This window comes from Lytechinus pictus, chromosome 18, assembly GCF_037042905.1.
Source record: "Lytechinus pictus isolate F3 Inbred chromosome 18, Lp3.0, whole genome shotgun sequence".
Lineage (NCBI taxonomy): Eukaryota > Metazoa > Echinodermata > Echinoidea > Temnopleuroida > Toxopneustidae > Lytechinus > Lytechinus pictus.
The window spans coordinates 21,348,472-21,372,507 of record NC_087262.1 but is presented as its reverse complement, the minus strand read 5'-3'; the positions used below and the strand labels follow the sequence as shown (position 1 = coordinate 21,372,507).

At 36.4% G+C, this 24,036-nt stretch overlaps 1 protein-coding gene across 1 annotated transcript; it reads right to left on the bottom strand.

Moving 5' to 3' along the window:
* Positions 1-11,284: 11,284 nt before the first annotated feature.
* LOC129281410 (uncharacterized) lies at positions 11,285-23,799 on the bottom strand. Its single transcript, XM_054917351.2, has 7 exons — positions 23,358-23,799; positions 17,388-17,479; positions 16,069-16,294; positions 14,167-14,229; positions 13,569-13,690; positions 12,974-13,032; positions 11,285-12,251 (listed from the first exon to the last, which is right to left on the bottom strand). Exons 1-7 carry the CDS (start codon positions 23,698-23,700, stop codon positions 12,095-12,097), a joined length of 1,062 nt encoding a protein of 353 aa, XP_054773326.2. The 5' UTR covers positions 23,701-23,799; the 3' UTR covers positions 11,285-12,094.
* Positions 23,800-24,036: the final 237 nt, after the last annotated feature.

Sequence of the window (24,036 nt, the reverse complement as noted above, 5' to 3'; positions counted from 1 at the left end):
CAGGTACACCTGCATGGTTAAAGTTGCACTCCGCTCATCCATCTTTTTTTTTTAACTTTGGCGCCTTTTCCTCTATCACAGATCTGGGTTCTGCAACATAAAGGTTTGCGATAAAATCGCTAATAGCCAATGACCAATCAAAATCTTTGTTGAATGTGCACTATGTTAAAAATACTGACCAGGAACCAATCAATGTAGTTCTGTCATATTTTTCAATTCATCATGAACCTTTCTCTTACCCTGTCTTTGTGAACACACCTCATGAAAACAGTTTTCGAAAACTCTGAATGATCTTAATGTCCTTAAGATAATGACATTTTTGTAAAAAAAAAAATCTGGTACTGAGTTTATATTTTACAGATGGAAAACAATCTAACTTGATCGAAGTTCAATAGATTGGGTATCACGCAGAAAAATATTCTTCCTCAATCTAAATCAGTAAATGTTGTTTTCATAGCAGGCCCTATAAGTCCGATAAACGTATTTGTATAGGTAACCATTAAATTAGGATAACATGCGATTCAGATAAACATTTTGTTATCTATCATTTACGAATCTGCCAGAGTTATAGGAGGAACTATATCATGGACTATATCGGCTCAATTCTCTTCTCTCATCAAACAATAATTCTGATGAAAAGTTACACAGAATCTCTCATACATTTGCCAAAGGGGACAGTGTAGCTTTAAAGTAAAAAATTACTCAACTGGAAATGTCTCCGGCCCACCTGTAATGCCATTTTGCGGAGACTCAGCGGCGCCTGCACCTGCGTCCCCCGTACCTGGGCCGTCAATCACTGACACTTCACCGCTCGAAACAATACAGTATTGTTCGGACAAGTGGAACACGTGTAAAGACCATACCAACATCAACAATACATGCTTTCAGCCAACAGGGCTGAAAATGGGTGATTGGAGACCCACTGGAACGTTTAATTATGATGAAAAATAGAGGGAGAACATGGTTTTCCTGCCAGGCACGAAGTGCGAAGACCCGCGGTGTATTCACGTCTGCATGCGCGTGAAAATCTACGACTTCCATCAAATTTGATTTGGTGAAATGTTTGACTGCTAGCGATAATAAAGAGGAAAATAGTAGCATGCGAAGCCTTGAAAAACCTAGAAAAATAAAGAAAAACATGTTGACTGCTGGATCGATACACTTCTACGTTTTTTTAATATACAATATATGGGATGCCTTAGTTTGGATTCCATTTTTGTTTATTGGGAGGTCTATTTCACTGTTTCTGAGATAATGACACCTTTGCAAATGAGATTACAATAAAACTAAATAATTTCTGGATAGAAGTCCAAACATAATTTTATAATGATTTTGTATTTGTACGTCCATTAGTAATTCTGCTAACCATAGGACCAACACGGGTATGGGGGCGAGAAAAAAATTAAGATTTTTTTTCAGTGCGCGAAGCGCATTAGCAATTATATGGACACTGAGCATGTGGGCACCCTTCAAACATGAAAAGATCGTTGTTAAAACAAAAGTGTAGATGCGCTTAAAGTTTGTGCAAAACATAGTCAGATATATCCAAGGAATTTATTTAAAGCCATGAGAACGTTTTAACAACATTATTTCATGAACTAGCAACATAATTGAATTCATTCATATTCAATCATCAGTATGATTTCGGATGGAGATACAGTGTAATTCGATACGATATATTTCATACTTTTCGTTAGGAAAGTCTGAAACGAGACAGGGTAAAAAAGTTGACAAGGCTAAAAAATCTGCACCCCCCCCCCTTTTTTCGATTGTCTACTACAGACAGGAGTAACGGTGAAAGTGTACCGTTGTTTATTTCGTTTTTTATTGGCGCTAAAATTACCTTATATCAAAACTTTGAAAAGAGTTTCTCCGACGTGGATTAGTATCCCAGACCTAAACAAACGCCATCATACAACATGCACTTCACATTTCAAATTGAACACTTTTTATTGGGGGACGTGTGATTGGCACGTCATTATTGAGTACACATCACAATGGCTTTCAGTCTGTTGTTATTTCTCATCAATTGACACTTTGCTTCCAACCCTCTGACGATATTTCACACTTTGCCGAGTGCTTTGTACTATGAGATTAATTTAACAAGGGCAGGTGTTTTTATTTCAAAGGAATGTCCACACCTGACGTTGCTAAACCACAGGGGTCACTCAATAGGTGTGTGTATGTGTGTGTGTGGGGGGGGGGGGGTGAAGGCTGTTCTTGAAACAACAACATTAACGAAAACTTTTCTGATAATACCTATATCTTTCGATTGAGACAAAAGACTCGTCATATTATAGAGGCAGTTTTGTTCCTTATCAAAATCACTTTTATACCATTTTTACGGCTCCATGACATATGGTCCTGCAACGTTATTTTGCTCCGATGGAAAATTTGCGCGTTAAGCCAAACCTTAAACATGACCTTCAATCTAAATAAACTCTAATCCTTATCTTTACATTATTCTTAACCAAAAAAAAATGATTACAATCATAACTTTACCGCCTATAGGATCCGCCACTGGGACAAGATCCCTGAAGTATTTTTATTCGGTTACACGGCGGATGGTAATTTCAGTAAGACGATTTTCCCATCAAATCAGTAAAGAATTTATTCACCATATCCTCACGGAAGATTTTTTTTTATTGTGGCTTATCGATAATGTGCAAAAGCGTTATTTACCCACTGTTACTGTGAATGTGATGTTTGGGGTGGTTGTTGGATATTGTTGGATATCTCACATAGTCACTGCCATTACGCAAATATTCATGTATAGAAATGAGAATGAAATACCGTTTACTAGGGAATAAGACACAATATACAAATATTGTTACCTCAACATAAACGTCATCGTGAATTCGTCTGATCAGAGAGGAATGCACAATCATGCTCGAACATAGGTATGAACTAAAAAAAAAATCAAGGGCGGGTGCATTCATAGTAGAAAGGGCATCAATAATACATTTCAATGGTATCAATGTTATCAGTTCCGTGAATGAGGCAACAATGTACATGATCTGGGGCTGATCTTGAATTGAACAAGAAAAATCACCTAGACATTTAAGAAATTTTAATGAAAATTGTGATTATAGAGAATATGAAGATTTCACCCTAAAATAGGATTTTGTGAAAATGTTAAGATCTCCAGCCCCTCCCCCCAAAAAAAAATTGCCATCGAGTGTTATTCTTCTCAAGACTTTCTAATGTTCTAATGGCCCCCAAATCTAAAACCCTTTTTAATGTTTGCAACAAAAGTAATCTCAATTTAATTCCCATGAATATAAAAACGTTATTTCTATATCATTTACCGCGCCTGCATACACATATCAAGAAGTACATGTATGCCCTTGGTTCTAATATTTCTGTCGAATGTGTCATAAAGAAAAAAGTGTATATTATTGAGATTAATTTAATTTTAATTCCTCGTCATTTTATCTGTAATTCGTCAGAATCACTGGACATGAGTAATATCGATATTAGTATTAAATCTCAATCAACCAAGGTCATGGTAAATAATGTTAAAATGCAGGCAGGTAGCTCTACATGGAACAGAGGCGGTCGCCTCTATATTTTCAATTAGTGAAGAATAAATTAGGAAAAGGTGAAATTGGGAAGGAAAGGGAAGAGAGAAGGAAATAAAACAATGAAATGAATGCATAGTACAGGCCGTATAACATTCTCCTGTTTTTCAATTGAGAAAAGAACTGACGTCACATTTCTGTTGTCTTGCTTACCCCTATTAAAATATTAGGGCGCCGTCCTAGTATTACACGCAATGCTGATTAAGAAATTTGAAAACGATATCATAATTGTATCTTTGTAGCAAGACCATAATTATAAGACCATAAACGAATAATTATGTCAACAATTAAGAAGTTGGTGGTGTAGGCCTAAAGTCCATATGATATCAACTTGTAGTATATGGAAATTTAGGTAGCAGAATGTGATATTCAATCCAAAATATATGTGTAGGGTAATTTTACCAAATAATGTATTTTTTTCTCAATAATTCGTATATTACTATTTGTTACTCTACTCTTTCTCTTGAGAAAAAATCTCATTATCAAACCCCCAAAAATTCTTGCAGCAGAGTCTCGAGAACAGCTGTAACCTTAATGCACTGTGTAAAATTACAGAAAATTGATATGGTGTATGTAACTTAACAAATTTCCTGTAATTAAATCCTTTTCCTTTTTTTAAACAGACATGTTCTGTTACATTGCAGAAAATTTCCTGTTAGAACAATTTACAGAAATTATTCTTTTTGTTCGTAAAACCTTCCGTTTTTATTATTTTTTGTGATTTTTAACAGTGTATATATATTTTTTTACGTCTTACGGTTGTGTATTTTTGCTAAAGCATGAAAATATTCAAGATTCTCATTTGATATTTCATAATTTCAAGCTCAGTGTTCTTAAAGACACCTGTCGCACTGACTTATTTACTGCTTTATCCTGTTTATAAGACACTGCGAATACGTACTCTCAGGTTCCAGGTGTCGCAGTTCAAATTAGTGCTTTAAACATACCACTCTTTTCAATGGAATGTGATATGTCGACTTACGAAGGGATTAAAATACTTTTTTGTTTCTCAGTTTGCTCTAACGCTAAGGTGTGGATGGATAGCATTCATAAATACCTCGAAAATCTCTTAATCTATCTTTTGAATTTCCAGAAGGACAACTTGAAACTTGAAGTTTGCTTCGGGAAAAGGGCTCTTTGAAGAATGGAGTGTTTTATGCAGGTGTGGAGTTATGCTACATTTACACCGGCGAAACCCAAACTCCGTACCGAACTGTGGTATGTCATTGGAAAAAACGTAATGGATTTGGTCGATCTGAAGCTCGTTTGGTCAATGTAACTAGGGCATTGGTATCATAGCAGGTATTCTCCAGGCTTTCATCGGCTTTTCCAAAAACACTTCACAATTTATTGCAAGTTTTTCTTCCGTTATAGGACCCGAAAACTCGTATCTGCTTTTCAATTCAAAATTTCACGAAATCTCTTTCTACGACGGTTTTGGTCATTTCTGCGTGCTTGTTGATGTTGTTATTGTTAATATTTTATTTCAACAAATCAGATATAAAATGCAAAAATTATTGCTCGTTATACTCCTAACAGTCGACTTTGAAACAGAATTCTTGATCGAATGTGATTAGGAGCCTTAACCTTACTCAAAATCTAACTGCACCACTACATCGGAATATGCAGAGCAGCAAACATTTCTCCTGCTTTCATAACAATGTCAATAGCCTTAAATATTTGAAAATATTCGGTAAGGAATGAAATAAAAGTCAAGTCTAATAAAAATTACCTCTTGTTTTGAAAAATGCAATTAATCATATCAGGATGTCCGTAATACAATAGGTACATCTGTACATGGACAACTTTAAAATACCATTCTCAATCGCTTAAAATTTTATTTTTGCGAGGGGTGGGATATTCTAAATTAACAAGTGACTCAAATCGACCAGTGGCGTAACAGAAACAAAACGGGAAACAGAGAAAAGGGAGGGAGAAAGAAAGGGAAAGGGGAAGGAAAGGGGAAAAGGAAAGGGGAAAAGGAAAGGGAAAGGGAAAAGTGAAAAGAAAACGAATAATTTTTTTTTGTAATGGAAAAGGAACGAAAGCGGGAAAAGGAACGAAAGAAGAACATTTGAGAAAGAACAAATCATTCTGAAGTAGGCCTATGTAATGCAATAGCATGATGGGAAATAAATTAAAAGATGACAAGGTGGCAAACAATAGCGGGAAACGAAGGTAGAATGGAGTCAAAAGCTAAACTGGAAAACAAATAAAAGGGACAGCAAAAAAACTTAATTACACGACCGGGCTGCCGAGGATTGAAAATAAAAAAACGGGAAGAAAGATGGACAGCATATAACATTGTGCTATTTTTATGCAAATAAGCTACCGGGGCTTTGTCCCAGACCCCATGCAGTAGGGGCTCTTCATCTATAACCTTCAAATGGCTCTATAACGCCCCCTGTAGGGACCCTTCCTATATTAAGCTTTACGTTCAATCACTGGCGTACAAGCGCGGGGGGGGGGGGGGGGTCTTGGTTCCATAATCAAGAGGAAATAAAATAAATTATAGGAGACAACGTGTAATGAAATGAATGGACCCAATGAAATGTATTAATTGCTGAATATAATGGAAAAATCTATCACATAATTAGAATTTAATTTCAATAGGCAAGTTTTTTTCCAGCTCGCTTTGCTCGCTGGAGACTTTCTACAAATTTTCCCACATTACTATGTTTTTCCCCTCAAAATATTTGGTTCATTACGCAACTGGGTTGAATAAAATGTTGTCTAAAAGCTATATTCTGTATACTCGCGATTTGATTAAAAAAGCGGCATTCTGCGAGGTTTAAATGGCTTTGATATCAAAAAGTTCCGGGGGCTCCGCCCCGGACCCCAACCGCATAGCACTGCCGTATATGAGTATGGAAGGGTTGGGCCATGGCCCCCAAAAGTTCTACAAACAATTGTTTAAGAACAAAAAAAGGAGTAAAGAAAAGCAAAGGAAAAGTGTAGGATATAAATATAATGTCAAAAAATATATTATATAGTTAGATTCTCATGAAAATGTGATTTTTTTTCTCGCTCGCTTCGTTCGCTCGGGACTTATATTAAACAGCTTTTTAGCACATACACCATACTGCGCCCTTGGTTTTTTTTTTAACTCTTCACGCTACTGTCGCAAAGAATTATGTTCACAGTGGCGTACAGACCACACAAAAAAGGAATGGAAAGAGAGAAGAGTGAAATATATTATTTTCTGGATATCATGTTAAAGTCTATCACACAATTAGATTTTTGTATTAAAAATGTCAAACTTTTTCCTCGCTCGCTTCGCTCACTCGCAACTTTTTTTAAAAGATAAATTCCGCCCGATACGCAATATCTGGCCCTCTCAAAATCGTCGCCTCATTACACCATTACGTCTGTTCATACCATGATATGACCGGGAAATTTTTGGCTCTTGCCCCCCCCCCCTCCTGGCCATCGACCCATGTTACGCCGCTGACAATTTCGTGAAGGCCAAGGTCGTAATATAATAAAAAGACCTCGGTCAAATTAACCCATGTGGTTAATCATCAAACCAAAAAATTATCATACCCTTGTTTGGTTGTTGAATCATTTTTATTCTTAATTTGTTCAGGATACTATAGTCGAACAGTCATTCGCAATGTCACGATTTAATCATTTAGTCCTTATTGTGATCGAAGTTTACCTATTTTATTGGTGATTTATATATTATCAAATGTTATTTTCAATACTTCACAAAAATTTGCTTATTTTCATCGCTGACTTTGAAATTCTTGATGTCATTTTACCGCAGTCATGATGATTGTAATCGTCGTCTTCATCATTATCATTATCATCATCATCATTATCATCATTTTCACCATCATCATCATCTTGATCATCATCTACACCATCATCATCATCATCTTCACCATCATCATCATCATTATTATCATCATCATCTTCACCATCATCATCATCATCATCTTCATCATCATAATCATCATCATTATCATCTTCACCATCATCATCATCATCTTCATCATCATCATCGTCATCATCATCATCTTCACCATCATCATCTTCACCATCATCATCATCATCATCATCTTCACAATTATCATCCTCCTCCATCATCATCATCATCATTATCTTCGTCATCATCATCATAATCCTCCTTCTCAATCAGCATCATCATAGTCGTCATGCACCACTACCACCACCACCACCACCACCATCATCATCATCATCATCACCATCTTCATCATCATCATCATCTTCGTCATCATCAGCATCATCATCATCATCTTTCTCCATCATTCTCCTTCTCAATCAGCATCATCATCATAATCTTCATCATCATCATCATCATCTTTCTCCATCATCCTCCTTCTCAATCAGCATCATCATATTCGTCATGCACCACCACCACCATCATCATCATCATCACCATCATCATTATCATCTTCATCATCATCATCATCATTACCATTTACATTATTAATGTTATCATCATCATGATAATTGTTACTGTTATCATCATCATCATCATCATCATCATCTTCACCATCATCATCATCATTACTATCATCATCATCTTCACCATCATCATCATCATCATCTTCATCATCATCATCATCATCATTATCATCTTCACCATCATCATCATCATCTTCATCATCATCATCGTCATCATCATCATCATCTTCACCATCATCATCATCATCATCTTCACCATCATCATCAACTTCACCATCATCATCATCTTCACCATCATCATCATCACCTTCACCATCATCATCTTCATCATCATCATCATCATCATCTTCATCATCATCATCATCATTACCATTTACATTATTAATGTTATCATCATCATGATTATTGTTACTGTTATCATCATCATCATCATCATCATCATCTTCATCATCATCATCATCGTCATCGTCGTCACCATCATCATCGTCATTATCATCATCATTATCATCATCATCATTTTCCATCACAATCAATATAATATTTATTATCATTATCATTCAATAATTCAATTATTAAAATTAACATCATCAACATTATAATTATTATAACCATTGATATTTTACCAACACTATCATTGATATCATTACTACAACTAGTAGTATAGCATCATTATTGTTAAAATAATTATTCCTATTACCATTGAAAGAACGACGAAATTATCTCAGACTAACACAACCATCAAGTCAATTATAATACATTTTATTTGTACTACTGCACTGCTAATTCACAACGGCAGATTAATAATTTAAATACACATGATATCGTTTTTTTATATATACATAAAGCATTAATAATCGTAAATGTATGCGACATAATACATGATACATGATATACTAGAGTCGAAAGGTACAGTAAACTTCAACTACACAATGCATGAAATAATATTATTCATCACAATCAACATGTTTTCTTTTCTTTTTCCCCCCCGCAATCATAATCTCAGTCAATGGTCATTCCAATGAAAGTAAAATATTATTCATATTTTGTAAACAACCCATGCATGGAGATACACTTCACATATACTTAATTATTCTATCCACACTCTGTAATACAGTATAGTACATAATTCTGTTATTATAATTACGGCATGGTACATTATTTGTGCATGAGTATTACATACCACACAGGCGCAACCTAATCCTCAAGAATGAAGAAAAGACACACAAGTATTCAACTAAGAAAAAAGAATACATTGGATTCAGTACTTACTAAATACACTGCAAAAATACCGGTGTTAATTTAACACCAGCTTGGTATCTAAATAGGAGAACACCAGAGAGGTGTTGAAACACGCACCACTTCGGCTTTAGGCTAACACCAGATACGCGTTTAAACAACACTAATCAGTGTTAAACCAACATCGGTTTGATTCTTAACTGGTGTTATTTTCAACACTTCCCTGGTGTTTTCCGATATACATACCGGGCTGGTGTTAAAACAACACCGGTATTTTTTGCAGTGTAAGGTGTAAACATAATTTGTAAAATATAGAACATTGTGGCTTTAAAGAGAATATCAGCTATAAATTGTAAGCTAAGCTCTCACACAATGTTATTTTACCGTATACACATTTTCTTTTTCGATCATAAAAAAATGATCATCATTTTGTGCGATAAGCAAAACAAAATTATTTTTCAGAGCCTTATTGAATATCTTTAGCTCTATGAATAATGACATAAATAATACAATGCAGGTAAAACTAATTCCCTGATAGTTTTTTGTACTACAGCTACAAAAATGAGGTATTTAGTAATGAATTGGACGAAAAGACTATATAGACGTGATAGAGGTATTTCGACAGAATTTCTTATAAGAAACGTAATTCTGATAAAGAGAAGTATATGTATTTTACAAAGGGTTCGAATCGAATGAATTTTAAACGACAATAGCTGATTCCGGTTGAGGCGACTTCAGTAAAATAAAAGCTAAAATGTGTTACATCAAAGTAAAAAAATGGAAAGAAACAAGAGAAACAGCTGTAAGTAAGAATTACAATGAAATAAACTCTCAAGGGCAGAAAATCGAATTACGATAGCCAAAACGCAAGAAAGGTATATTCTTATGAAATAGGCCTATGTTTTAGTTTCGACAATACGCCTCATTGTAAAACACAAATTTATTAAGCTAAAAAGTAATTCGGAAACTGTAAAATGATTGAAGCCTTTTCAACAATTTCATCCTCTACATGAAAAAAACACATCTCTACAGCCACATGCAGATACGATTGCAAATAATATCATTATGATATTAAATCAATATGTAAATTTTATGAGTAGTATATACATGTATAAATATATCTTGTCAATATTATACAATAATTATCGTGTTCTCACAATATAACACACCAATCACATAAAAAAAATACAGAATTGCACAACAATAGTTTCATATCCCTGTAGATTACATATTAGGATTGAAGATCATCATGATCATAGAATAACATTTTTTAGAAAATCATCATTAAGTATTTGATTTAGATGTAAATAAACTGTAGTAGATTAATTCAATTTCTTACAGATTCCCATGGCCGTACGCAGAACATTTTTGCAAAGGGGGAGGGGGGGGGGACTGGACGCATAAACTTTTCCGAAAAAAAAATTGGAAAGCATATGCGCGAAGTGACCGAGCTTTTCATTTGGGTGCTTTCGCCTCTTACAAAGGTAAATTGATCAGGAGTTCGGGAGTACTTTTGGTGAAATTAGAGAACATTTTCAGAAAAAAAAGTAAGTTTTCAACTGCCCCCTTCCCCCCACTGCGAATGGCCATACAGATTCTGACCCGAACGCAATCGTCTTCTTGGTCCTTGGGCGCAACCCATTTCCAAAGAACATAATGTATGTATCAAGATCATGTTTTTGTCAGATTTCTTTATTAAGAGACAGGGACTATGAATGTGTTTTTAACCTGAAATATTTGTTTTCCTCTTTAATTAATGAGAATTCGTATTTCAAATTGTAAACTGTGAATTCCAAGAAAATCATGAATGAATTCGCATAAATTAGCGGAGACGTGTTGCCTGACACAATTGTTTAATTTCCAAACAAAAACCCCTTTCAAGTATCATCACACTTATTTCCGATGTTTCATAGTTCTTGAAAAGCGACTTGGCAGTGTGTAATTGTAATTTCTAAAAGTTTTGTAAACATGATCGTTCAATCCTTGAAAATTCGGTGAAAATTTGGAATTTGTAAACATTCAATGTATTTTGTTTATAGAATTAGCACACATGTGCTGTTCTTAAAAAAACGGACAATATTTTCAACCTTTTTGTCAGGCAAGCACATATTTGAACAAAGACTGTAGACCCTCTGAATGAGTTTCTATAGCTCCACCATTGAGACATTGGAGCTCCACCAATCACAGAAATACATACTAGTTAACAATTCGTTGCCACTAATCCTTTTCATTCATATTGTTGGTCACCTTGAGAGGGCGCACTTAACCACAATACCATGAATAAGAGAGAGGAATGGCAATACAATGTCACGTGATCATAGAGGTGGATACTGGATACCACCTCTATCATGCAAGTGATACAGTCAAAATGGGAAAATGTCCTTCTCATGGAGGCACCACACGGGTATAGATAATGACGTCACGCTAACGTCAAGTAAGGATGGAGGTGACACAACTGACCCTCCCCTGAACAAAATGTTCGTTGCTCGAATTATTTTCGCAATCGCCCTGGAGCCTAGAATTAGCGGACAAAAATATCTATAATTTATTTGTCATTTTAGTCAATTAGGAGAACAAGCATAAGATATTTTGCTTCCATAACGTTTGATTAATCGGCGCCACCACAACAGCCTCTTGGATTTGTCAAAAAAAAGTCCGAGCAATAAATCAGCAACTTTGTCACATCTTGACCGAATGGTGCATAATCAATCGGTCGCACGCGCGTAGAGGTGAAAATGACGTCTGGTTTGAGCGGGGAAGGGGTGGGGGTGGGGTACGGATCATCAGCATCCCCCTTTGATTCGCCAATCATCGGCAAGCAAACGACAAGCAACCATTCTGATTGGCTATGTCCTGGTGGACGCGGGGCATGCGCAGTCGATGATGGAGTAGATATTACGTTTGCGCCCATCGGGCAGGGTGAAGGAGTGTTTCTGACGTGATTTGGCATGGCAGGATGTTGATGGGACAGTTAGAGCCATTTTACATGTTCCATTTGCACCCCTGCGAAGGAAAAAAGCAAATGGGCGAATAAATAACAAAGAAATAAATGAGCGTGAAACATTTCACTAAGCATTAAATACTTTCACTTAGAAATTATCGATTGAGGGTTTAGGTTAAAGAGTAAAAGTCAGTGTTTATGTTGCCTCTGTTGACATGGCAGAAGCCAGAAGGGCAATTAAATCTTTAAAAAAAAAGTTACAGAACTAAGAATAGGGTTGAAATGTATAAATAGATAACCAAAATAACTGATATTATTAGCAATTCAATAAACATAAGACCATGTGCAACTGAGTAAAAGCAAAGGATCATATTTCAAATAAAATAATGGGTACATAACAGACGTAATATTAATCAAATATATTCATAGATGAAAAGAAAACTACATGTATAGTCAATAAAGCAGGAAATAAAAATTGAAATAAATTATGGGAAAATTGAACTAAATTATGGGAAAATAGGAAAATCAATAAATAAATGATCAACCATTAAAACTTTGAAACCTATGCGCTTTATAGTACATAACATAATATGAGGCAACTGCTCGTATACAACGTCTCACAAATCAAAAAAGTAACATTCAAATAACTTTCTCAATCTTTGATAGATTTTACTCAAACCTTTCACACCAATACTTTTTATTGTTTTTTTTTCTGGTATTTTACAACTTTTTTTCAGGGGAACTTCCGCTTTACCATCTTAGTAAAGAAGACCATCAAACTTACGGTATGACGCAATGCTCCGACGGAGGACACTTCCCAACACATTTCCCAACATCCAGATCCTGAAAAGGAAATAAAAAAACACAAATCTGTTAGTCATATTTCGATTAAAAAGATAAATATTCATTCATGTTATTGTACAAATTTAATGCAGCATACAGTACTTTAAATTGTACATTTTATACTTTTTAATTTAATTGTCAAATTCAATTTATTTGATGAATTTAATAGAGAATGGTTTAGAACAAAACTAACCCAGGGTGTTGTCTAATAATGGTTTAGACGAAGACAGATTTTTTTTTTATATTAAGATCTGGGATATAATATACGTGTTTTTTTAAATCAGGGTAACAACTAACCATACAAGAGCATAAAGTAAAATTTGAGTTGATATTTGAGCGATTCTTGCAAACCTATGAATTTCTGATTGAATTTTTCACTCTTATGTCTGTTAAATATAGATGTATTTTGAATCAGTGGCTGGAATGTCAGTTTCCTTGACTTATATTCGTTATGTCTTTGCTCCCTTCCCCATGCCCTTTCCATTTGTTCTTATGAACAATATATTTTCATTTTAAATGTTGACATTAAGCCATACCACGGAGACAACTTGTGTTTGGTTGCATGTCGTATTCAGGGTGTAGATAGATTCCATGTGGGTCGCTCGAAAACACCCGGATGTGCAGGCACAGTCTTGTATCGTCTGCACGGTGCGGGCGCCTGTCAATAATGAAGGAAAATAAAATATCAAGCACTCGCCAAGAAAATCAAGGGGTGGGGGAAGAAAGTGATGCTTTAAGGAAATTACGCCTTCTTCTGTTAACAATATTTTATATATTCATACTCTTTTATGACAAATGATTTTGTAGAGATTATGTTGAAAAATTACATTTTGTGAAAATGGAAGAAACTAAATGGTTATTTGAGGAAGAAAAAACGGTTAACAAAAGTTGTCGCCTATCACTTCGAAAGAAAACATTTCAAACAGTAACCCCAAAACACAATGACATTATTCAGCATTATGATCGAAAGTTTAATTAGGGAATGTGTATGTCTATGCATGAGTGTGTGTATGTGCCGTTCTACGTGGCAGGACTTTGTGGTAAAAATACTGTTGTGGTACTAAGACAATGTCATCACATATTATGTCTCTTTTTGAAAATAGATATGATTGAAAAAAGGAAACATGAATTTACCATTCGGATCTCGTAATGCCACAGTCTTGTTGGTGACAGGTCTGCAGCCAAGACTATCAGCATCTGTTTGATGATTATTAATCACGAAAATTATATATATATTGAAACAGGTTGGTCAATATAAATTCATCACTTCATTCTGTGTTATATTCATTTATGTAGACACCGCCCCCATGACACCATCCATAACACTAAACCAAACACCTTCCATCACCCATATATACATATACCGAACGATATCGGTGTTGTACCTTTCTCAGCATCTCGTCACCCGCTCATGGTCGACACAGCTGACACCTTATACGACACTCGTGTTCTCGACACCATTCCACTCACTATTTCCCACCATCGCATCCCAGTACAACACCCTGCCATTTCCGGTAATCCACAAAATAGTCTTGTCACCTTGTCATTGTTGTCGCGGCCTCAGGTTTTCTAACCTAACAAACTTCTACATATCGTCATATCTTATGGTCATCACAGTCCTAAGCCCTCTCGATCATGTCGATCTCACACCATTCTTACACCTCGCAAAGACATCTCGTACATTGTCGTCATACCCTACCCGATTACACAGTACCACCCTCGCATTTCAAACCACTCTCGTCACCCCATTTTAAACCACTCTCGTCACCCCTCATTCTCGTCACTGCCCCCTCCCTTCTCGACACCATCCCACTCTCAAACACCTTCCAAACCACTCTCGTTATCCCTCATCCTCGTCTCAGCCCCACCTTTCTCGACACCATCCTACTCCCAACACCTTATAAAACACGCTCTCGCCATCCTCTCACTCTCGTCGCAGCCCTTACCTTCTCGACACCATCCCACTCTCAAACACCTTCCAAACAACTCTCGCCACCCCTCATCTGCGTCCCAGCCCCACCTTTCTCGACACCATCCCATTCCCAACATCTTATAAAACAATCTCTCGTCACCCTCTCATTCTCGTCACCTTCCAAACGACTCTTCTAACAAACTCCTTTAATGTTTAAATGTCGGCATCTCATCCTTTTTAATTCGTCATACTTTATCATGTTTATTTTCGACACCATCCCACTCTCAACTCCTTTCAAACCTCGCTTGTCACTCTCTCACTCTCGGAGCAGCCACACACATCTCGACACTATATCATTCTCAATACCTTCCAAACCACTTTCGTCACCCCTCACACTCTTCACTTCCCCACTCTTCTTTTACACTATCCCATTCTCAACTCCTTTCAAAGCACTCCCGTCGCCCTCTCATTCTCGTCACTGCCCGACCTTTTCGACACTATCCCATCCCCAACACCTTTCAAACAACTCTCGTCACCCACTCACTTTCGTCAGAGTCCCACCCATCTCAACACCATCCAACTCTCAATACATATCAAACCTCCTCACCCTCACCCTCATCACAGACCTACCTCAACTCGACACCGTCAAACTTCCAATACCACCCCACTCTTAATACTGTTCAAACCACTCTCGTCACTGCCCCACTTATCTCGACACGATACCACTTCCAACACCTCCCAAACCACCCTCGCCAACCTCTCATTCTTGTCAGAGCTCCATTGTTATAGACACCATCCCACTCCAACGCTTTCCAAATTACCCTCGTCACCCTTTCATTCTTGTCAGAGCTCTACCCTTCTATGCACCCCACACCTTCCAACACCTTCCACACCTTCTAAACCACCCCGTCACCCTCTCATTCTTGTCAGAGCTCTACCCATCTCGACACCATCCTGCTCCCAACACCTTCCGAATTACACTCCTCACCCTCTCATTCTCGTCACATCCCTTCCCCTCTCGACACCATCTATTCTTGCACGTTGCATCCCTCCCAATTATCTCGTAAATCATCTATCGTAAACCATGTTTGTCATTCGAATGTACAATGAGCGAAAATCCTCACCTCCCTGACATGTGCCTTCACATGTCCCGACGTCGATGGCCGTTTCGTAGCGTGAATTCGGCGAGAAGACGACGACATGTGGTCGCCTCACGCATCGAGGCGGACTTCGCTCTCGACATGTGCATTCATCAATGACCCGGTGTTCGCTGCTACCAGTCGGTAGATGAAGCCTCTCCAAGCGGCTACTGCTTGGTACGCACATGAATGACTGACTACACGTTGAACACTGGATAAGAGGTATAAGAGAAGGAGTGTGATTTATGCTCCAACATGTCCAACGACAACATTTTCCGATGACAGACTACTCAACAGCGAAAATGCCAACGATAATTGGTTCAACCATAAAATTTCCGACGTCAATCACCACTACGTCCATGATTTCTGGAATGATTCTGCTGTTTGTTGTTGGCACAAATGTTATTTAAGTAATCGTTGTAAGAGATTTTACGCGTATCATCCGAAATTCACATGTCGTCGGAAAATTACTCTGGTAAATGTTGTTGGTTCAACTGTCATCATGTCATCGAAAAAATTTCGGCATGCCAAAGCAAAAAGGGGGAACAGCTCCATGAAAAATTGCCCTGGTATCAAAAGACATTCCCGATGTCAAATTATATTAACTTTAATCGCTAGAGGGTATTCATTTGTCTCGCAATCTACTATGGTCAACAAGGAAATTCGTGATCACTCTCGCAAAAAGTGTTCACTGGCTTTCTAGGAAATTCGTGATCACTCTCGCAAAAGTGTTCACTAGCTTACAAGTTCACGAGCTTTCGAGTGCCGCTGCAACTCTTTATCAAGTGACGAAAATTATCTGAAAACGTACTCTATTTATCAGATAATTTTCGTCACTTGATAAAGAGTTGCAGCGGCACTCGAAAGCTCGTGAACTTGTAAGCTAGTGAACACTTTTTGCGAGAGTGATCACGAATTTCCTAGAAAGCCAGTGAACACTTTTTGCGAGAGTGATCACGAATTTCCTTGTTGACCATAGTAGATTGCGAGACAAATGAATACCCTCTAGCGATTATTTAAATCCGCAATAATGAACCTATTTAGTATATTAACTTTATTCAGTCCCATAAATAGTTCAAGTTATTAAGGTATCATTTATCCCCTTTTTCTTATCCTGCATTTTTCAAGTAATGCATCAAAGTTTAAAAGGCCATAGTGCTCTGTATTTGTCGACTCGACATTACACTCGTTTTTTCTACACTTTCTATATAAAAACAAAATCACATTCCTATTTCCTTTATTGTTTGCTTTCATTAGAAATGTAATATTTAAAAAAGAAATCATATTGGATATAATGTACTCACCCGATGCCGAGACGAATCAAGGCTTCGAAATTTCTTTCGAATTCTTTTCCGACAGGTGCCGACATCGAGATTAATTTCATTGCCATTTGTATCTGATGGGGTAGAAGAGAAAATCATTGAAAATTCTTTATTTTTCCTCCTTAAATCACGGGACTTTACTTAAATACTTAATACAATATAAATATTACATAGCATTTACATAAATTAAAGTTATCAAGGATTTTATGAATTCTAAGAATATATTTCGATTTCTTTTGTATTCTTTGCTTTGCAAACATATGTTTTGGATATGGTGGTGATGATTTTTGACCTGATTGCTAAGAAAGCATGAGTGCTGGTAAGCAGGCAACCAGAGGACCAACGGCTTAAGGTCCTCTCTGTGGGACCTGGTAATGAGGATTACTGCCTTACCAAATGGCACTAGCGCACCAAGTGGGAATCGAACCCGGGTCATCAGAATGGTCACCAGAATCCAAAACGCCCGCTCTACCGACTGAGCTATCGCGCCTCCTCAATATCATTAATATGTCAGTTTCATTTCAAATTCATCCATGATATTTTTATACCAACGAAGAGATATTCGGGTTTTTTTTAAAATAAGTTGCAAACCCGTTTCAAGATAATATGTGTAATGACACATTGAGTCAAATGTCTAGCTTTCATAACATTTACATCGATAGTATTATTATGAACGTCTTAAAAATAGTACAAATAAAGCAAATTATCGCAGCAAAATTGAACAACATAACAAAAACAAAACCTAAACAAACAAACCACTTTACGAAAATAAAAGTTAAAATCATTCAAGATTAAAGAAGATAGTAATACTGAAGATAGTGATACTGAAGATAGTACTATCATGAAGATAGTACTATCATGAAGATAGTAATACTGAAGATAGTAATATCATGAAGATAGTAAGACTGAAGATAGTGATACTGAAGATAGTAATATCATGAAGATAGTGATACTGAAGATAGTAATATCATGAAGATAGTAATACTGAAGATAGTAATACTGAAGATAGTAATATCATGAAGATAGTAATACTGAAGATAGTGATACTGAAGATAGTAATATCATGAAGATAGTGATACTGAAGATAGTAATACTGAAGATAGTAATATCATGAAGATAGTGATACTGAAGATAGTGATACTGAAGATAGTAATATCATGAAGATAGTGATACTGAAGATAGTAATATCATGAAGATAGTAATATCATGAAGATAGTAATACTGAAGATAGTGATACTGAAGATAGTAATATCATGAAGATAGTGATACTGAAGATAGTAATACTGAAGATAGTAATATCATGAAGATAGTAATACTGAAGATAGTAATACTGAAGATAGTAATATCATGAAGATAGTGATACTGAAGATAGTGATACTGAAGATAGTAATATCATGAAGATAGTAATACTGAAGATAGTAATACTGAAGATAGTAATATCATGAAGATAGTAATACTGAAGATAGTAATACTGAAGATAGTAATATCATGAAGATAGTAATACTGAAGATAGTAATACTGAAGATAGTAATATCATGAAGATAGTGATACTGAAGATAGTGATACTGAAGATAGTAATATCATGAAGATAGTAATACCGAAGATAGTGATACTGAAGATAGTAATATCATGAAGATAGTAATACTGAAGATAGTGATACTGAAGATAGTACTATCATAAAGATAGTAATACTGAAGATAGTGATACTGAAGATAGTAATATCATGAAGATAGTAATACTGAAGATAGTGATACTGAAGATAGTACTTTCATAAAGATAGTAATACTGAAGATAGTGATACTGAAGATAGTAATATCATGAAGATAGTAATACTGAAGATAGTGATACTGAAGATAGTACTATCATAAAGATAGTAATACTGAAGCAAAATAGGACTTGAGATATGAATATGAATAATAACATGAACAAAATAATCAAAAAGTGGAGGTACGACAAAATCATTATGTTAAATCATGAATGTTCGATAAGGTTGGAAGTCAGATGTTGTTTATAGGTTTGCATGGTGGCTTGTACAATCGCTGATGTGGTTTACGGTACACCATGTGGAGTGTTATAGAAACAGTGGATAGAAGAAGAGAAGAAATGGATAGGCGAGAAAGTGGAGATTTGAGAGTAGAGTATTCTTTCTTGAAAGTAGTCCTGAAAAGGACTGTAAACCAGGAAAGATTGATGAGTTGAGAACAGCTTGAGTAGTAGAGCTGATGAGGAGATGCTGGCTTGAGTCGGCGAGTAGAGATGATGAGTAGTAGAGAGACTCGACGTTTCGGACAGGTTGACTGTCCGTCTTCTTCTCTTCTTCTATCCACTGTTTCTATAACACTCCACATGGTGTACCGTAAACAACATCAGCGAAGGTTGGAATTATTCAATCTAGATTTAAAATAGTAAAAAGGCAACTGATTCCGATCTGCCCCGGAACAAGGCATCAAAATTAATTTCTTATCATGCATTGAATAAACGAAATGATATTGGCATTATCAGTACCACATTGTGCACATTTTAAATACTGCTGAGTCATTGTAACCCCTATGAACAATTGAAGATGTAGACCCTGGAGCAGTCTCCTGGATGGAGGGTCGGTGATATGGACTAATTGTCATATATCAAGAAGCATGTGACGCGATTTTAAATAATAGATTATTTCCACACCTGTTGAGGCTTAGAATGCCGTTCTATGATTCATTATTTAAATGACCACACTCTCCTTTCAGACCAAGCTTGTTGCCTCGGCGGCGGTCACCTACGAGCAACCGATTCCATGACATTTGCTCTGGCGACAGTTGCTCCGCTCTAAATTCCATACACTAATCAACTGAATATAAATATATATGATATTTCTTTGCCATTTTTGTTCACTTTTTTAATGGGAATTTCAACTTTTCTTTGGTATCATCTTATAGAGCTACTAAAAATATATAAATTGAGACAAAAAATTCAAATTTGATGAAAAATTGACCTAACCCCTTTTGCAACTGAGCTCTTCACATATTATATATATATATATATATATGATCTGATGAACTGTTCATGAACGAATTTTTCATTTGACAAAGTGAAAATTATAAGAAGACGGAGTGAAAATTCGATTAATTGGGCATTGGACTAAACAATAGTATTAGACCAAGTAAAGCCCAGTCCAAACGACAATTAGACCAAATGAGCTTGGTCCATGTTGTATTAGACTATCTGAGGAGTAGACCATTAGCTTGTATACCAAATCTAGGACTTAAAAATGTATCATCTACTTTTGTACAAGTGGCGTATACAGGGGGGGGGGGGCTTTGGGCACTTGCCCTCAAGTTTGTCATGACCAAGAAAAAAAGAGAAAAGAAAAAAAAAAAGAAATAGAGAAGGGTAACAGTTTTTTTTAATATTATGTCGAAATCTATCACAAAATCTGGATCTTTGTAATTTCTAAAATGTTGCCCGATACGCTACATCTGGCCCCCTCAAAAATATTTCTTTTGAAAAAAAAATATGAAAAAATAAAGGTTGTAGTTATAATTATAACAACATTCTATTTTTATTCAGTGTTTTTCACATCGGAACGACATCACAACCAATTCTTGCATATCCTAGTAATGTTTGCACGATCTCGACTGCCCATGACTTATTCATACAGGGGCTTCACAATCGATCGTGCAAACGTTTACGATCATTTGGCCACAATTTTGTTGCACACAATCGCAACGGGTGAAAGAAGTAGCACCATGCACCAATATTGTGAAACGGGCTTAAACTAAACTAATCATGATTACATTTTTAAACCCAAACGACGTATCAATGCCTGGTGCCATGAATGAATGCTTGCATAAATTAATCTGGAAAACATAATATCGGATTCGGATGCGGAAAGCGGAAAATGCTTGTTTAACTTTAAAATGAGTACACGATGATTCGCAGTTTATATGGGTACAAATGTTAAGATGTGTGTGTGTAGTTATTATTAATAGATGGTGTACGCTTCATAACTAGTGTTCGGTTCTATGTGCGCTCTACAATTATGAATTAAAAAAATATTAATAAAGAAAAAGACAGTAAAATTGTTCATCAATCATAACAATAACATCAACCTTAATATACAATAATTATAATGTAACTAAAAATATCAAAGAAAATACACAACTTGTGTTTATGAACATAAAACTAAGTCTAGATCTGGATGTATGATATTATTCTCTAGCCTGCATCCAGCTATCAATACATAGTAGTCACACACATCCAGATCTAGACTGAAACCCTATGAAAGCCTCAGTGATTAAAAGAAAGATACACGAAATATGTTCTGTTCGGATTTTTTTCGTAATTGATTTCAATAGACTTATAAAATTATGCTAATGCTATGGGAGTTGGAGTAATAGTGCATGAATGGGCTCTTCGTCATAATTCAAGCCCTGGACTGAGCCCTGTCTGGCGTCTGTTATATGACAGACTGATAATTGATGCTGACCAATATTGGCGGTTTGGAAGTGATTGCTTCAACATCATGCCAGAACGCCAGAAAAAAAAGGGAAACACACTTTCTCCGTTGAACAAAAACGAAAATGGGCAGCTGCGCGCGCCTTTCATTTTCGGGGAAAACCCTAGACAGCTATGCTTGACTCGGGGAGAATCGTCTCTGGCTCACCGCCTTTACTCATGTACTATGATACAGAATGACTTTGATACAGAATGACACGAGTGTGAAGAGGAGTTTAATCGTTCTATTCGAACTTTTTGTTCACCTGTGAAGAGGTTGCACGACCTCTGATGTTAATCCGCGCTCCATGATATGTCTCGAAGCATCATACACATCATAGCGTACCTAAGGGGGGGGGGGGCAGACTGCCCCACCTGACGAGTCACAACACATGCAAGGGACGTATCTCTGCCCCCCCCCCCCCCCTGACGAGTCAAAACTGATCCCCGACGAGCTAAGTGGGCCCCTCCTTTGAACTTGATGACCTTTTTTTTTTCTTGTCACTTTATTTTTTCTGGTGCGAAATGTCCTTTACTTGCGGTTGAAGACTTTTTTTTGGCGGACGAATTTGCCCCCCCCCCCTTTGGAAAATCCTAGGTACACCACTAATACACACATTAAAATAATTATGTAAAATATAGAGCAAAACCGGAACAGATGTCATTACCATAAGGTTAAGTAGACATATATAATTTGAAATAACTCGATAACTAGAAACATTTTTTTTTTTTTTTTTTTACTTCATATGAAGTAACAAAATCAAATGCAAATATGTAATTTTTTCATTAATGGAATGGTTTTTTTAGGGGTTTGCAACAAGCTGATTTATAATTATGCTATTGACATATATGATTCAAATAATTGTTTACAAAAGCGTTCTTTGCGAAAAATCAAGCTTTTTTATCTTCTTCACAAACTTTGTATTGATCAAACAATCTCTATGTACAACAATGATCATTAAATAAATCACAACATGTATAATGGTATCATACAAAAACAATACTTTAAGCATTTATTTGAAAAAAAAAATGCTTAAAAAGTCGGTCTAGAACATCTTTGCGATTCCGCTCACAAGTCATAATACAGGTGTTATGGAACGCCAAGTAAATTAGATTACCAAGATGGTTAGCATACTAGTATAGCATATAGCCGGGGAACTGCGGGAGGGGTTGATGGGCTGCACCCCCCGTTTTTTTGGTAGTAACGTGTACAAAATATGTGAAAAATCATGAACATTTAATAGTTAATATTTGCATGACGCACTTCACCACCCTCCCCCATATCGGTCAACTCCAAAAATTAAACTATATATTTAAGATTGAAAGAAAATCCCACAAATATAATGTAGTTATCTGCAGCAACCAATAGAAGAGAAACAAAATACACATTACAGCGTTGTATTAAAAAAAATAAAGGTGTGAAAGGAGACATATTACGTCACTTTAGAAATTATTGAAGAATGTTGAGCTTACCGTAGCCGATTGTTTCCTGCCGCGGTCTCCGAACACAGTAGCCACAAGCTACACGTGATATCGATGACGGTACCGACGGAATCGACGATGACAGCGACAACGATGACGACGAAAGAGCTAACCTCTCCGGAGGCACTCTTGCTGGCGGGGAACCATCCCCATCCCGCGAACTCTCCAACAACTGCGCCAATACTTCACTAAAAGCGGGATTTCTACTGTTCTTGGTCGTCGACGACGGAGAATTTGACCTCGACGACGACGACGTTGACGACGACGTCAGGAATGCTAACGGCGACGATGCGTGAGATGGAGTGTTTTGTAAAAATGGCGGCTCATCGGCCATTGTCCTCTTTCTTCTTGCATGGTTTTCTTGTAAGTGGAGGTTTTCTCCATAATTGTACTGATTATCAAGGTTTATGAGTTCATTTCCAACATTACCATCGTCTGCTGTTGAGAAAGTAAGTAAGAAAGAAAGAAATGAATGAGAATAAGGAGATTTATATAAATACATATACTGCATAAAGCGTTCGCTTTACAAAAAGAACAGTAATTAGAAGAAGAAGAAGAAGTAGAAAAAAAATAAGAAAAACATGAGGACAACGATGCAACGGGAACAAAACAAAGGTAACGATTGCCTGATAAAGTGATAACAACAATTTGTCAAGGGCAAGGGTGCATG

Coding starts and splice junctions, on each gene's coding strand:
- LOC129281410 (XM_054917351.2), bottom strand. CDS start 23,700: ATGGCCGATGAGCCGCCATTTTTACAAAACACTCCATCTCACGCATCG. Junction 16,295..17,387: donor TTGATTCGTCTCGGCATCGG/GTGAGTACATTA, acceptor CCTCTTATCCAG/TGTTCAACGTGTAGTCAGTC. Junction 12,252..12,973: donor TCGGAGCATTGCGTCATACC/GTAAGTTTGATG, acceptor TTTCCTTCGCAG/GGGTGCAAATGGAACATGTA.